The sequence below is a fragment of the Ixodes scapularis genome, unplaced genomic scaffold (assembly GCF_016920785.2).
Source record: "Ixodes scapularis isolate PalLabHiFi unplaced genomic scaffold, ASM1692078v2 PGA_scaffold6__148_contigs__length_123643588, whole genome shotgun sequence".
Lineage (NCBI taxonomy): Eukaryota > Metazoa > Arthropoda > Arachnida > Ixodida > Ixodidae > Ixodes > Ixodes scapularis.
In genome coordinates, this window is record NW_024609881.1 from 8,504,588 (window position 1) to 8,522,034 (window position 17,447).

Below are 17,447 nucleotides of genomic sequence, written 5' to 3' on the forward strand. Positions count from 1 at the left end.
GATTTTTGAGAATGGTGGACCTCCTGAAATATCCTGGAACACATGTCTTATCTTCTGTTATGGTTGAAAAAACGATACGGTGGCATCCCTGTAGTGAAGGTGCTTCCTGCTGACCCTCTGCCACCAACGCATGAATTGCAGTCCTCAAGTTTCGCCTTGCATACTCCAAATAGAAACCTCCTGGATTGCGACCTAATATAGCCGGCAGAGGTGCGAGCTCTCCGCGAAACAGCGTGCTCGACACGAGTCGCAGGTGTACGAAGTCTGGGTCGGCACAGCGAGGCCACTTCTGGCCTCCTTTCTGGGTTTCGGATCACCAGAGCAGCGGGCCACTTCCACGTCAACTGATGACGTACCCTTGAGCCGTGCAATATTACGGGCGCAGTCGCAGACGCATTCAAATATCTGTTTAACTTCACTGCGCAAGTTATCCTACTATTTTAAGTCAACCACCGCCAGGCTCATGCTGCAACGGACTGTTACTCAGCTTTGCCGCATGGGTGTACTGTGTATGTTAAGGCAAGAGAGACGGTAAGCAGCGGGCTTTGGATGCCCGTAAACAATGACTCAAGAAACCCCTACCTAAGGAACTGCGGCACAAGATGCTCTGACTCCACTCCTAGCACGCCACCTGGTTCGAGTCCCCGACTACGCAACAGTTCTTAGAACAGAGAAGAGGACGCATAGAAAAATAGTTTGGAGAATCGGAAGCAACCTTGGTCAGCATGGTAACAATGCCCCAGCATATCCTTGACCCTGGTGCCCTCAAAAAAAAAAAAAAAAAGCGTTCGGATTTTTTTTTTTTTTTGGGGGGGGAGGGGGGAGTATTTCTCAAGAAATGTAGCGAAATACATTTCACCCTGATTGTATCGCGATACAAAGGAACATTCAAAATGTATTTCGATACAGAAATACAGATACCGGTGAAAAAAATGTATCGCGATACAGAAATACAGATACGAAATGTATTCCTGAAATACTATCGTGATGCATTTGTATCGCGATACTGCCCATACCTGGCAAGGAACACCAAAAAACAATGCGAATCAACTATATGAAGTAGTTAGGTTGCGTCCAGTTGGTAAAACAACAATTCAAGATCAGGGGAAGATAAAACATGTTCTTGCAAAAGATTCCAGTGCCTCACCGTATAGGGGAAAAAAAGTACTTAAAACAATCTTAATTGAATTGAATGAAAATTCTTGTAAGTGACGCAAAAGTTTGTTACAAGTGACATATAATTGATGAGGGGTGAGATAATGCTATTGGTCAATGAGCAATGAACCAGAAAGTATAATGAGTAAAAGCTTCAACCGTCTATTTTCCCGTCTACTCTGTAGCAAGGGAAGGTTACACAGCGCACACAAGATCTGTCGGCGAATCTTGTCTAGATAACTAGTATAAATAAAACGCAGGGCCAGTCACTGTCCAGGGCAAGAATAAGGCCTTTCGTGAGCGGAGCCCATACTTCCAATGTGTTCCATACGCTGTCCAGAGCAAGAATAAGGCCTTTCGTCCAGGGCAAAAATAAGGCCTTTCGTGTGCGGATCCCATACTTCCAAGCAGGAGGCAAACCAATATTTTGTCAGGAGGCAAACCAATATTTTGTAAGTGAACAGTCTAGTTTCTCTGGATGCTAATTTCAAGGACCATCATAGAAATGGTAGTCGTTTAGCCTTTCTAACAATTTTAGTCATGTGCGTGTTCCATCGAAGATCGCTTGTTATAGTAACACCGAGGTGCCTATATTCGCCTACTTTTCCTAACTGGACACAATCGAGGCTGTACAAATATGCTCGGCGATTTAATATACGTGCGATGGACATACAAACCGTTTCTCAATTTGCCACTTCATAACACCATTCCTTAACTCTATGCAGGCTCGCACCTAAACTACTTTGGTCAGATACAGGTGTTACCTTGATGTACAGAATACAGTCATCCGCAAAAAGTCTCGCGTGTATTACCGTGTCTTTAATCAGATTGTTTATAAACGTAAGTAAAAGCGACGGTCCCAGAACTGTACCATATAGCACACCTGAAGTAACAGCACAAAGATCCGAGTACCTATTCTCAATGCTAACAAACTGTTTTCTATTGGCAAGAAAGGCCTCCAACCATCCCAACAGAGTTTCGTTCTTTAACATAGGTCTTATCTTACAGATTAGCTTTCTGTGGTTAACCCCATCAAAAGCCTTTTTAAAATCCGAAAAAGAAATACATCGACCTGGCCTCTACAATTTAAGGCCTTTGAAAAGAAACGCATAATTTCCGTCGACCGAGAAGAGTAGGTCCCTTTCGGAATCCATGTCAGCAGCTGTCAAGTAAGCTGTGCTCAGCAAAGAATGTATGAATATGCTCGTGGGTGATATGTCCAATTATTTTACAGCACGTTGATGTTAAAGAAACTGGGCAATAATCTGCCAAGAAGCAACATTTATTTTTAGCTCACAGCAAAAAGAATGACGCGCAAATAATTATATACGATGGGAAGTGTTCCAAAGCAACAGATTCTCTCGTCGCGAGCGGTTACAAGCGAGCGCACTCGAGCACACTCAAATGTGAATAAGGGAACCAGCACTTAGATTCGCAAACATGAACCACCTTGAGATTTTTATACTATGTATCCATGGACTCCTTTTGAGGCATTTGCAACAACTCGTTTGCGGCCCTTCTGCGGCTCTTCTGCCGTGCTCTCCAGCTCGGTTCCCTTGCATCCTCTAGCTGCCTTCTGCATGGGCTTCGAGGCTCGTAAACGTGCACAGCGCGCTCGTTGCCCTGCACCGACTGGCGTGTCCAGCTGCGTCATTTTGCACCGCTGTGCTAGGAGCAGCGGCTGATGCGGAAGACCCTTCGAGTTACTTCGGCTAAGCTCGGAAATTCTGCTCACTCTGAAAGGTCGACTTTTTCTCTTTTTTTGCCATTATAGACTGACCCCCAATGTTAAACGAAACAGTTTAAAAAAAAAGCCTGCCTATACATAAAGAAATATTCAAACACGCACCTTCTCAAAATGCAGCTCTGCGTTTTGAAATATTGTGTGTACTTGTTTGTACGTTTATTTGCTCCCAGTCTTGGGCTTTTCAATGTAGAGTTAATTCACCAGCTTGCCCATATTTTTTTTTCAATTTCATCACTGCACGAGTCTCCTTTTTCATCTATAGGCCCTCAAAGTACTTTTGGTCGTTATATTTTTCCAAATTGTATATTTCAGTCCTAACAAACCTGTGATGAGCATATCCATGGCATTCCACTATATTATATAAATATCAAGTAGAAGGGCTTGAGACAATGTATTTGCAAAGAGCCATAAAAAAAAAGACACGAGTACTGAACGCCCAAACTTTCTAAGATGATGTCAAAGTAGCGTCCCCAATGAGCCTGGACGGATGGAATGATGAATCCGGCCGAGCCCTTTGGATCAGGCGGTAGCTTACGCCACCTAGCCAGTAACCAGCGCCGCCTGGGGAGATGTCTTTAAACTACAAATGAAGGGTAGCCCAACTTTCCTCTGGCCATCAAGATATATTGGCATCGTGCTTTAAAGCCTTGTCCTAGCCTATACTCAAACAAGAATGGCCAAAAAAAACAAAATACGCTCAAAGATAGGAGCTGAATATGTTGGTCGACCGGAACTTTGCCTCGCGAAAATGGCGACAGCAGAAAACTGGAAAAAGTTCCATTGACAGAATGAATGCAGCTCACCTTGATTGCGAGTGCATGGTGCAAGAGCTGGGAGGCTGGAACTCTTTCAAACCATCCAGTCAAAATGTTGAGGCTCTTCGCTTTGGCGTCTTTCAGCTGCAACGATAGAAAGTTACCATCATCAATAATAATAATAATAATATCACCATATTTTCCAGAATACATGCTGAAAAGTACAAATTTTACACGGAGTGGCCACACCTTTTCCTCTCGTCCCCAGCCATGTAGTTAGGAGGATATTGCGGCTATTCGGGATGGTTTTAATAAAAACAGAATAAAAAAAGAAGCTGCAGCGCGTGTCAGTTTGTTTCAAGCGCTGCAACAGGAAGATGAAAGTATAAATTTGAGAAAATTTTTACCCTCAGGGCTGCTTGTCTCCGGTCAGTCCTCCTTAATTATAGAGTGCTGATGGCAATTTTTAATCACCTAACATCTGATGAGAAGAATTACGCCGGGGCAAAAAGCGGATTCCTGAAACTGTTGTCGAAATTCGGCACATATTTCACGATGAAACTGCTCTTCTCAATATTTTCGCTGTTGGAAACTGTAAATACTACATTAAAGAAGCCAACACTGAGATTTGACCAAACAGAAAATGATAACAGCCGCTAGGGAAAATTTAAACAAATTAAGGAAAGGAATTCTTCCGTTTTGGAACGAGATGTGTGCAGGAGCAGCTGAGCTAGACGTTGGTGAACCATCTGCTCCAACGCAAGGAGAGATGATAATGGATCTGCAAATCTTGTACACCTGTCCTTTGAGGACATGGATCAACGGCGGTTCTATGAGGCAGTTGACACGATACACTCCTCGCTAAACGAAAGGTATCTGGCTTCGACGTGGCAGCACATACCTCCCATTGAGCACTTTGGAACGGGTGAAGAAGACAGGAGACACCTCTGCGAGTTTTACGGAATAGATTTTGGGTCTGGACACCTTGAGCTACACCATGATATGCTCATTGATATTGCGAAGCAAAGGAATATACCAATCAGCAGATTTCAGGATGTGGTAGAAGTATTCTCGGGCACTAACGGCAAAGAGTTATGGGCCCTCTGCCAGAAATGGCTAAGCTGCTTAAAATTGCATCGACTATTCCTGTCACATCCTGCACGTCTAAAAGATTGTTTCCCTGTCTCCGTCGCATAAAAACGTATTTGAGGTCAACCATGGGACAGGCCCGCTTAAATCATGTTGCACTTCTGTGTGGCCACAAAGATTTCACCCGCAGAATATACCTTAATGGCATTGCATATGGATTTATTAAGCGATCAAATTTATGACGAAACACTTTTTTTCCATCGAGGGCTGAGCTTTGTGCAAAATTGCAGTGCCCGTATTTTTCTTTATTGTGCAAAATTGCAGTGCCCGTATTTTTCTTTATTTTGTTTACAAAACATGGGCGCTTACGCTCGTCTTTTAGTTCCATTCCGTTACTCCGTAAGTCACTTGTTCATCTCTTAATATTGCCTTTCATATAAGAGTTTGTCTGCATTTGTTTGTCTCTGGCTGAGCTTCTTTTTGTTGTTGTATAACTGTTGAAAAAAGCTTGTCTTTTGTTGAAATTGTGTGCACTTCAGCAAAGTGGAAATTTGGGCAAGTTGGTTCATAGTCCAGGCACGCAGCCAGGATTTTGTTTTGGGGGGGGAGGAGGCCCCAGCAAAAAGGAAGATTTCGGGGGGGGCCCGGACCCCATGCCCCCCCCCCGGCTACGTGCCTGTCATAGTCAAATATATAAAAGTGCCAAAAACGACAGGGACAAAGAAGTGTGGAAACAACACAAGACGCACTCACAACTGAAGTTTATTTAAGAAAAACACATAATATAGGTCGTTGTAGGACACTTATTCGTCGCACCATTAGATAAAATCAAACTCTTTCCCTGAGAGGGCAAGGGAGGGCTCGTTGAAGCACTCATTTCCGGTTGCCCCAATCTCGAATGCCTCGTGAACTTCTCGGCCCTTGTTCTTTATAATTCACTAAAATCTTAACATCATGCAGATACTTGCATATATTCCCTTGATTCTGTCAATAAGATCAAATTGCATTTAATTAATTGAGTCATGCTTGCGTCATGTTAATTCGTCAAGTGATTATCTACACGAAGTTGACCTGCAGTGATGTTTTGTTTGCTTGCATTTTCCGAATATGGCATTTGGAGCTACTTTGTTGTATTTAATAGAAAATCAATAGTTTCTCGACAAAAATGTCAGATGTGAATTGACAGCAATGATGACATGTTTGCTCGTTTTCATGTGAAGAAAAATAAAAGGTAACTGACGACGCCTGAGCACTTGCATGCTTGTGAAGCTGCTACGAAGCAGTGTCTCCGCACAGGATGGGAGACGGGGAGGAGGAGGTAAAATTGGAGAGGTGAGAGAGCGCAACTGGAGAAGGAGGGCAGTGTAGCGACAGGTGGAAGCAAATCCCCCGCCCCCCCCGGAAAATTGAAAACTCTCTGCCTATGATTTCAAATGAGGTAGGCTAACTCCTTTTTTAGAAAATAAGCAAGGTTGTCACAAAAAAAACAAAGTTATGTCAACCACTCGTGAGATGGCAGTAGTATACGAGATGCCAATGGCCTGTGGGTTCTCATACGTGGACCGAACTGGCCGCTGCCTGAACGACCGAATATCGGAGCACAAAAAAGCGGTGAATGAAGACAGTTAGGATCACAAGCGCTGGAAATTGAAGCAGCATGCCTTCTTTGACTTTGGATGAGGAGACTAAAGTGTTTTTGTCTGTTTAGCACAAAGTAGGTTGTAACTGGGGTTATTTCTGAATGTTTGTCTCCGGCGAGCTTGAGCTTTTGACCTTTGAAGACTGCCTTAAGGCCTGTGTTCGATGCTCATGGTTTCTCTGTGTTTAGTGTGTGCCTGCCGTTAGGACATTTTTTATTTACCTGGAAGACGACAAGAAAGATGTCAAAGAAAAGGGACGACAAGGAAGAAGACCGTTTGTGTGCTCGAGGCTTTCTTATTGTAGTGGTTGTGCCTGCTGCTGAATGTGTATAATTTGGATAGAAGTTGACAACGAAGAAGACTGTTCTGGCGGTGATTGAGAGCTGTACGCTCTGCTGGTTTTGAGACGGAGGTGAGTATGTCCCGTTTGTTTTCTTCTCTCGAGGTTTTTAATTCTTAATTAGGCTCGTTAACCAGCTAACCTGCATTCTGACTTTCATTTCGATAAGCTATCTAACACTAAAAAGATACTAACATAAATGTAATACACCATAGAGATTAACCATACCATGGGTTCTAAAAGTGCATTCCCAGAAACCCAAAAGCTCTCCAGAGAACCCCCGGGGTTTCCTGGAACTCCAAAACTTTCTCGACCAGCCGTGCCCCTAGGTAAAGTGTTCCTCCAGCGCACCACATTAGCAGGCTCGAGTGAGTCGGCAATGCGTAACCATGAGCCATGCACACTCCCCAGTGTGCACATTATTGTGCCACAAAGCGACAAATGTGAGAAGGATACGGTCTTGTAGGTATGGACCCCTTAATATGGATACCCCGCTAGATAGAAAATGTTTCTGGGAATCAACTGGGTAAATATGCACATTTTTGTCTCATTATCACGGACAACTCGCATCCTAGACGCTTTTTGGGGGTAACGGAGGTGTCCATATTAATGAGACAGCGGAAAGTTCTGGAAAACGCAAACACGAAGCACAACAAGATCAAAATCACTACAATCCCCAACAGAATGAGAACAGCGTGTCCCTGGAATGACTCCAGCACGCCCTCTGTACACTCCGCTTTGGCTACATGCGCTCGGTGTGCACAAGACGCCCAAGCCTTGTGGAAGGCAGGAAGTTTGTGGCGGACAAACTTCCCCTGGCATTCTCATCCTTGTCCACAGCGACTACAGCCAGAAGTGACATCAGATGGACAAGTAACCATCTATTGCTCAAAGAGCTACCCCATCTTTTATATTTTATGTACATAGAGAAAGTATGCTCTTTTTCGTGCGTTTTTTTTTTTTTTGAGTTAGATGTCAGTATTTGAGGAAATAGTCATTATTTGTTTTTCTTATAATGGCGCGCACTCGGAGAGTAATGCGATATCCCATCGTCATTATGGTGGCAGTGCCGCGCGCAGATACGACAACCGTGTGCCTCCATGTCTGACGTCGTTGGGCTTAGTGCCGGCACAACTTTTATTATATCCGTATCGCGCCCACTCCAGTCTCGATTGTCCATTTCAAGCTGCCAGCACGGCGCCTATGAAAGTTAGACTCTACCAGGAACCGAGAGTCAGATATTATTTCTAGTGGATTTTTACTATATACACGTCCCACCTTGGCTGCCACTCAGTGGCGGGTGGTACCTACAAATAAAAAGACCTTCCCAAAGTAGATGCCATGTCACAGCCTTTGTCTTCGGACGTCCGCCGAGCTCCCCGTCTGCCCCGACACAGCTCCGTCCATGCGACAACTCTTCCTAAATGGAATCGGTGTATAACTATGCACCAATTCAGGCTTGCCCACTGAATTGATCGAGGGAATGCTGACCGCTAAATTTAGCCGGAGTTTTCCCTCTAAATTTAGCTACCGAGCCGCAACAGACGGGTGCACACGATCGGCTTGGTGGCCCTGGAAAAGCTACCGCATTTGAAATATTGACCAAGGGTCAATAAGAGGTGGTTGTAGGCACTGACCTGGTCGGTTGCAACATGTTTCTTGAGAAAGGAAACGAGACTCTGAGCGTCACCAGCCAGCAGAGAAGTGACGTAACCTGCATTGCAGAAGCAAATAGGAGAGTTAATCGCAGACAGATCCTTGCAGAGGATGACACCAAAGAGACACGCTCGGTCACTCGAAGGGTGAGCTCAAGTATGCAAAATGCTGTTTTCAGAAGCAAAGAGAGCACAGTGTTGGCCAAGAACATGGATCAGTGAAGAGTCAAAGTACAGGCTAGCTGGTGGAAGTCAACCATTTCGTCGTTTACCCTGAGACTGGGGGGTTTTTTGAAGAGCAGAAGTTCTTCAACTTCTGAAGTTCTGAAGAGCAGTGCTCTTCAAAAAAAAACCCAGTCTCAGGGTAAACGACGAAATGGATCAGTAGGAAGTTGAACACCACATTTACTTATTTATTTATAAACACCGCAATCCCTATGTGGGACTTTAGTAGAGAGGTGTGCCAATATGAAAAGCTGGCGAAATACAAAAAAAAATTGGCGGAATGATAAAGCAAGTAAACAAACCCTAAACTGCTGTAAACAACTTATTTTTTGCGGGCTCAATATTTCACAATTTAGGTCAAAGCTGAAAATTGGGAATGATTCCAGGGTTCTAATTTTCGCGACGCAGTGGGATCTCAATATAGATTCCAATGTGTTTACATTTTACCGGAATTGCTAGCGGGACCTAAATTTTGAAAATTGCAGGCAATTTGCAAAATCTGCGAAAATTAAGCCATTTACAGTATGCAAGATGGAATGCAAATAATGATGATAGATGCAACACCACATTATTAGTAATGCAATTCCAATCACTTAGTGTTCTTTGTGATAAAAAAATAACAAATAAAGCAGTTATAGAGGAGCAAAAAGAAGCTATTGTTGGATCATGCCTCTCTAGTGGCATATCCTGCAAAAAAAAAATTATTTTGGAGATGTTGACTGTATATCAATCAATCGATCAAAGCTTTATTTTCCAGAAACATTGGAACGAGTGCCAGACAAAAAGCTGTTGGGACAGCATGACTGGGTCTGGGACCCTTATTACACAGCAGCTTGGTAGTGCAACACTCTACTAGTAGCGTAACATTTGATGAAACAAAAACAAGATTAAAAATCAGAACTTTGTAAAAATTATAACACTAAGCTAGGAAACAACGAAGATATAAGAGCGCAAGTCTCGTTTGCCAATCGTGCATATGTTTATGTTGTTTGTGAGACATTTATTTAAAACGAGTGGAACATTCTAATGTAAAGTTTGAGAATTGTAGTCTGTGCAGGAACAAGGGAGGACCCATGCTTCTCTTCAGCGTATGCTGACATCACTGCTATGCCCAGGAAGCTCAGAAATAGTGAAGAAATAAACTCTCAGCCTTTCCACTCTGGTGAAGGAAGAGCAGCGGACTAGCTGTAGCTTAACTGTTCTCGGCGGTGGCTTTCCAGGCGAGCGATCTGCTCTTCTTTCGCACGGGAATCTCAACTTTAGGCGATAGTGGCCTCGCGTCGGTTCCGGTACCATTCGCGCTACTGCGCACATCGCCATTCGCTCCGCTCCCGCTCTTCTTCCTCCGAAGAAAGGTTGGCGCCATCTATGAGCGACAGCGGCAAGCAGTTGTCTGGTTGCCGCCGTCGCTCATTGATGGCAGTAGCTGTCCAGAGTTCAGTGTCAGTATTTCTTTGCTGGTGGACACGATCCTGGAGAACCTAGCCCTTAACAGCTCCGCTGTAAAAAATCAATGAATAGGGTGGATAAGAAAAGAATGGAACAAAATAAACGATACTCATGCATGCATACTTCCGGAATTGTTTGAAATTTTAAAAATAAAGGTTCTGTGTGGCCTGTGTAGGAAACATCAGCAATATATTGTAATATTTTTTTTTGTATTAATAGTATGTTTTTTGAAAGTTTGTTTTTGTTGTAGTAGCCCATACAAGGTGACAATAACTTAACTGGGATTGAATTAATGCATAATAGATTTTAAGATTAATGTTGAGTGGTAAAACACTGTGGCAACGAGAAACAACACCAACGACCCAAAAGAGTTTAGCTATCAAATAATTTACATGACAAACCCATGCCATATGCTCTGAAAAAAATATGCCTATAGTGTCCATTCAATAACCTACACAAAAACTTCAGTCGACAATGACATTTCTTTGAGATCACAGAAGTTAGCTTTGTTTGAAAGGTAGTTATACATAAGTATGTACAAAGTTCTTCTAAATAAAGCTAGTGGCCTTTTTCTGCACTCTATCGAGTGGATAGAGTACATGTGTACAGGTGCTCTTACTTGTCTGATCCACTTATTTCATATCATGGTATTCTCGCTTTTTGATTTCCACGAGTGGCACAAGCGCTATGGTACTCTGTAGGCACGGCACGGAGGCATGTGGCAAACATAATCAAATGATCTCATCAGGAGCAGTGGCCAGGGCAAAGGGGGGGAGGCTTGTGGGGTTCAGCTCCCTACGCTGAAATCCAGCTGACCCTAGAATATAAAGATTAATTCTGACCCCCCCCCTTTGCACTCCAAGTCATGAACATCCCTGGCACCTCAACCCCCTCATCCCCCCCCCCTCCCCCTTTTCTGAAAAAAGATTCCTGGCGATGCCACTGATCAGGAGTACAAGGCTCTGGTTCTGTCTTACTACAGTCTCTGCCATCCTACTATTTTGCTAAGTTCTCTCACGACTTTTAATTCCCCACATTGCCCGGAAATATAGACGATGTCAGCGATCAACCAGGCAGCGCATGAACCGGCCTGTGCGGTTGACGAGATTAAGTGAAAGCGCTTCCATTGCTACAAGCCAGTGGGACCAATTAAACAGTGTCAAATAGCAACATCGTGGCATTCATCATCTTGCTATACATGCTCTCTCATCATCTGGACCAATCAAGCGCAGTTAATGTTTCGTGGCTTGTGCTTTTAATATGTGTGTTTGTAGTTTTATGTATTCAAACCTTCGACTATGCTCCGACCTAAGATTAGACAAACTATACGGCATGTACAGACGCTGTGAAACATGTACATATTCGAATTAGATACCTTCTTTTGTTTTCTCGTTGAAGCCTACTCGGTGTAGGTGTGGCGCAATTCTTAGCAAAAATGGCATTTTAGTGCAAGACGTAGCAGACTTTCCTTCCTCGAGCAATCTGGAGCAAATGGCACTTCCATCACCAACTACGTCAGAAGCGCATCTTCTCGGCAGAGTGACACAGACTCCCAAGACGACCTCATAATTGCGATCATCTTCCCAACAATGCAAAATGTCTCTAGAAGGACAATCGGTTATAATATAAATAGGATAAAACAGAATATGATAAACTGACTTTCACTGTATTCTGACAGAAAACATTCTTTGTACAAAAGTAAGCAGACGGCTTATAGGTAGGGTTCCGTGTTTTCAGATAAATCTGAAGAACTCGAAAAAATGCCCGCCGGTAAAATTTTTATCAATTCGGATTTATCCGATCTACTTTGAAATATGCCAATTTCCCCCCCTCCCCCTCCCCCCCTCCCCCCCCCCCCCCCCACCCCCCAAAAAGGTGGTATTTTACAATTAAGCTTTATCAGTGTGCAGGGTCAATGCTCATGGCAAAGTGACAGTGCAGTTATCTTTGAAATATTGGACCACTGTCAAAAGAAGTCTCATTGCTTATCTCGTCAAGGTTCATTCAGGACAACAGGTCATTGTGTTTTCGAATAACAACAAAAGTCATTGTTTTGGTTTCCAGTTTGGGCCATACTATCTGTGTTTTAGAGAAGGGAGAAGTTGTGTCTTCGTGACAGTGAAATCTATAGACCACAGAGATTGCATAAAATGGGGAAGACGGGCAGCTGAAACTTCTCTATTACATCCTTGACAGGTCCACCTCGCGTGGCCGCAGGGCAGGTTGATGGAATAGAATGGGATGAATACGAGCTTCTCGGCAACTACCTCCAGGACTTTATTGATTTTAGGATATAGACATTTATCGAAGCAACACTTGTGTGCAAGTTTTGTCGTGGGACTAATTAGTATTGCCAATGGCACCAAAGCCAAATTCAGCTGAAGGAACATTATTTGATACGAGTGTTTCATTTTTTTTTTTAATCTAGCATACGTTTACATTTGGATATTATTTATTTATTTATTTTTAATAGAAAACACTGAAATTAAATTAATTTATTTATTTAAATAGAAAACACTGAAATTTTCGCATATGGATGCGAAAATTGGGGATCAAACAAAAATAAACTCCGATAAACTCCGAACGTTAAGCAAAAATAAACTCCGATAAACTCCGAACGTTGGGCAAAAATAAACTCCGATTAACTCCGAACCTTGGGCAAAAAATAAACTCCGATTAACTCCGAATGTTCAGTAAAAAATAAACTCCGAAAAATACCCTCCGAATTTGACTAAAAATAAGCTCCGGAATAACGGAATTCTACTTTTAGGATACCATCTAGATGCTTCTTTTTTTTTTTTATTCATGGTTGATTTCATGAAGTAAAATGAATGTGGAAATTGTGGGTCAGATGCAGTTCCGAATTTTGTGGATGCGGTTCGAATGCGGACACAAAGCCTCCTGATGTGGATCGGATGCGGGTAAAATAATTTAAGAACATTGCGGATCCAGTTCGGATACAAAGTCTGCGGATGTGGATTGGATGGGAATGATCAAACTGTTATCCATGCAGGGGTCTACTCAGTGGATCTCTCCACCCGTTCATTGAAACGCCGTAAAAGTTGGCAAAAAAAATACAAAACCAACATAAAAGCATGGGCAGTTACCAAAACATCTGAAGTTACGGGCGCCTCACTCGCCATAAGTTTGGCGCACGCGGGACTATTTGAATTTCCCGCCACTCGAGAAGCAAAAGAGGTAAACAACAGGTACGCCAGGCGGCGCTCCAAGATATCTAAACGCTACTTGGGCAGTTGTCAGCCTTGTTCAGCTCCGTCAGTTACTTTAAAGACTTAACCAGCTCTTGCTACGGTGTTGCATGTGACCAATCACAGCGAGAGGTGGCATGGGGAAAAGCGTAGTGCCACTTTGCCATATGCAGTAGCTCTAGGTGCAACTAACAATAGTGGGGCCTGGTCTTTCGGTATGGTGTTGGGAAGCTCTGGTGACAATATTTTTCTTTGACTCAACAATGATTTTGGGCAAGCATTTACCGTAATATCCCGAGTCATCGCCCACCCCACCTTTTTGGGCAAATATCGATTTCCAAGAAAAACACAGAGCGATTGCTCACCCCTACAAATACCCCAACGCGGACTCTGCGATCCGCGAACATTCATCCTACCCGAATGACGCGCTATGGTGGCCAAGAACCTTACAGTTGGAGGACATCCGTGACAAAGTAAAACGAAGGGGGGAAAGACCCTTCCCATTGTTCACGCATTTCCTCCCCGACTTCCACGACTCCGAGGTTGGAGTATGTGCGTGCGAAAGGAGAACGATGCAGATAACAGAATGAAACTTTGTTTTGCTTAGAAAAAAGTTTGTTCGGACAAAAGAAAGGGTTGCAATGATAACACAAGCAGTAACCCATTTAGGGATTGCGAGGTCAGGAAATGTCCCATATCCTGGAATGTAACCGCAGAGTGTAAGGTAAAAGTTTGTCTCCACCGAAATAAGGTCACCGCGAATACCCAGTCGTTCTCCCAAAATGTCGCGACCGAGGTTGGTAACGTTGCGCAATGTTTGAGACAGAGCCAACGGGTAAAGAAAGATTTGCTGATATGCCGCAAACGGACATTTGTAAAGTGTTCCATTTCAAGCTCCGTGTCCGTAGTGCCGTCCACACCACGCAGCAACGCCGCCTCAACCCATACTGATAGTACGGCGCGTACAGACGCGCACATGCATGCACCAAACAAGAAAGTTGCACGAGAGCCTTCTTGCAATTGACAAGGCACCCAACCAAACCAACAAGGCCCGACGCCAAAGTATTTGCCAACGCGACCGCCAGCTCTCCCGCTACCCCAGCATCGCTTCTTTACCAGCTCGCTCACTGCGCCTGGTTGGTCTTCCTATTTTCTTGTTGACTCTTTCTCTTTTTTTTTTTCTAAGGAAGAGAACATAGCAGAGTTAGAAAATTGCTTTCAGGGAACTTTGCGCTGCATGCCGATCGGCGCTGTTCATAAAATGTAAACATTTCATGAACAGCGCCAACAAAAAATAAAACGTAAACGTAAAAAAATATCTTGCGCAGTCGCGCTAGATATGTACAGAAAAATGGGAGTTTTTTTAGCTTTTCCTAAACTTTTTGCACTTACCCACCGAGAGCATGACCCAGCCCCCTTTTTTCATGAATTTCAGGCCGGAGGAAAGTGGGTGGTGACTTGGAATATTACGGTAGATGTTGTTATTCTCAAGTTCATTTAGCACTGCCCTCATGTGGCCATTCTTATCCCAAAGCCTGACAAGCCGAGGACAGCTTCGGTCGTCCAGCGCAAGCTTTTTCCCTTCGACAACGCTTGGGCGTCTCGTGCTCCTTGAGCGTACGTGCGCAGCCAAAGGGCGTGGAGCAGTGTCGAAAGTGACTCCCCACGTTTCCTTCTCTATCAGGCTAAACCAAGTTCCATTAAACATTTTGATCTTGAGAATCCCTAGACAGTGACAGCGAGGAAAATCCACTCGGTATCGCTGCAACACAACTGACAGCCCGCTCACAAACTTGGTTAACCCTACAATGCAGACTAGCATGCTTGGCCGATGGTTGACGACATGCACGGTTCAGATATGCATGATAAGCATGAATATTTGCCTTTGAGTTCAAGGGCAAATATCACATTTAGCGAAGTTGCACATCTTGCCTCATCGAAAAAAAGAGGGTAAAAGCTTCTTCCATGCCAGCTTCTTGTGGAAGCAAGATTGGGCACAGGAGATAATCCACAATGGTCACAAAAGTCGAGCAAAAAAATATAATTTTGGTTTTTGTAAAACCCAGGGTTCAGGGAACTTGTGATGTGGCTGTTTATACCTTTTAGCTGCTAATTAAACATCACTAAGGCACTTCTTTTGGTAGACCCACAATATAGAGGGTGTTCTCGATTGCCATTCGGGCATGACAAATTTTTTATAAATAAGCCAACGAACAGATTGCCATGGAACTTTTCACAACGGTGTTTTTCGGTGGTGCATCAGTGATATTCAAATTCCCAAAGTGTAGGTTTCTGGCAAAAAAAGTGAGCAAAACTTGTTATTCTATGCAGAAAGAAAACGGAAGCAAACCGTTGGGTTGACGCTACTACTTCCACCCCATGGTACAAAAGCTTGAAAGCTTCTTGGAGACCTTAATGCAGATCCAGCATGTGTGTGTGTGGCAAGATATGCATCAAACCCAAGGTTTGCTTGTTTTCCTCCTGTACGTAAAATAAAACAAGTTTTTCTTTTCTCAGACTTTTCTCCAGAAACCTTCACTCACTAAAATTTTTATTCGATGAATGCACCACCTATAAATACCTTCGGGAAAAGTTCTATGGTGCTCCATTCACTCACTTGTATATAGGAATAATTTTACGCACAAATACGCTCGAGACCACCCTGTACGAGGTGTTACGAACCGAGGGGGCTCGCTCCAACAAGTTCGAACGGGAAAGTCAGCGCCTGCACAAAAGGAGCTCAAACTCTCAGTGAAGGAGTATTTTACTCGCACATTTTACCTCGTTTTAAGGCGTCGTTTCCTTTCTGGTAAAAATGATTGCCCAGCACTCTGGACATTTTGGACGGCGACAAAGACAGCCGAAAGTTGTGCTTGTGGCACCACCTCCCAACAGGCACAGCAAGCACACGATGCACTCGGTCAAAGCAGACGACACCGCCGTGCTGCGTCCATCGGGCACCACCAAAGCACAATGTTTGTTTCAACTCGGTCGTCGGCACTGGCATTTATCCTTGAAAGGTGTCAAGAGTGTGGGTCTCATTTTTCACAAGGAGGCAGCTAAGCCTCAAAATTTCATAAGGTGATAACGCGTCACTAATTAAATACACCAATGGTAAAAGATGGAAATCTTTAGCTTAAGCTTTCACTAATGCCGACTTTAAAGAAAGTCACTCAATTAAACCACCCCTTTCATAACGAGCAGGTCAAACCCTATTAAAATGGCTTATAATGTAAGTTTGGAACCCACCTAAATCTTTAACCGAGAAACTCTGTTCTACGCAGGTCCTTTCCACTTCTTCGGCGAGTGGCAAGGCCTCCGCAAGATGGTCGGAGGCATTCAGCCTCTGCAGCGCTTCACGAATTTGCTCCGACATGACTTGCCTGGACGAAAGGGAAAAGAAATTCAAAAATGTTATCGATTTCTCCGACATGTAGCAAGGTGAGCCTCCTTTGCAGACGGGGCTTGGGGAGCTCTCTCAACGAAGCGGTGGTTGACGCTGGCCGGAAAATGGCCGCTTCAGCAGCTGGCCTGGGGTGCTATGTTGCGCTTTTTGGACTCCCAGGAGACTAGGGAGAAGGAAGTGACGTCAACGACACAGCAAACGCAGGTTGGGTGTTGATTTCGTTTTCTTCTGTCAACATCCAATCTGTGTTTGCTGTCGTTGACGTCACTTCCTTCTCCCTAGTCTCCTGGGAATCCAAAAAGCGCAACACAGCACCCAGGGATGGGCAAAATACATGCAAATATGTATCGAAATACAAATACAGAATACTTTGTCAAAAAACATATTTAATTACAAATCTAATTACATTTCCAAAAAAAAGCATTTAAGTACAAGATACAAATACAACCAAATCTATTTGGTCTCCTCCAAATACTCTTCCAAATACATTCCTCAAAATTTGCGTCAGCGACTTCAGGGCACCTGCAATGGGTTTCTGGGTATCTCATTTTAATTTTGCATCGCACACTCGGGAGTTAGTTTTCGAGGCTCTACTAACGTAATAGAAATATAATCACAAAAAAATGTAATCAGCTTGGACGTAATAGGCGAAAAACGTACAGAGCTTCAAGCAGCGTTTTTTGTCGATTACATTTTGCTATAGACCAACAAAGAACCGAGACGACCAAGACGCGCAGCAGTAGCTAGAGAATTTTTTATCGTTGCAACTTGCACCGG

The 17,447-nt window shown here is 43.7% G+C and overlaps 1 protein-coding gene across 1 annotated transcript in view; it reads right to left on the bottom strand.

The window, feature by feature from the left end:
• The window catches only part of LOC8026835 (DNA-dependent protein kinase catalytic subunit), a 374,591-nt gene that overhangs the window by 355,905 nt on the left and 1,239 nt on the right, over window positions 1-17,447 (bottom strand). The window contains exons 2-4 of the mRNA XM_029967180.4: window positions 16,514-16,647; window positions 8,364-8,440; window positions 3,706-3,801 (exon numbers count right to left, since the gene is read on the bottom strand). Coding sequence (XP_029823040.2) covers window positions 3,706-3,801; window positions 8,364-8,440; window positions 16,514-16,640 — 300 coding nt within the window. The 5' untranslated portion in view covers window positions 16,641-16,647. The remainder of the gene's footprint in view (window positions 1-3,705; window positions 3,802-8,363; window positions 8,441-16,513; window positions 16,648-17,447) is intronic.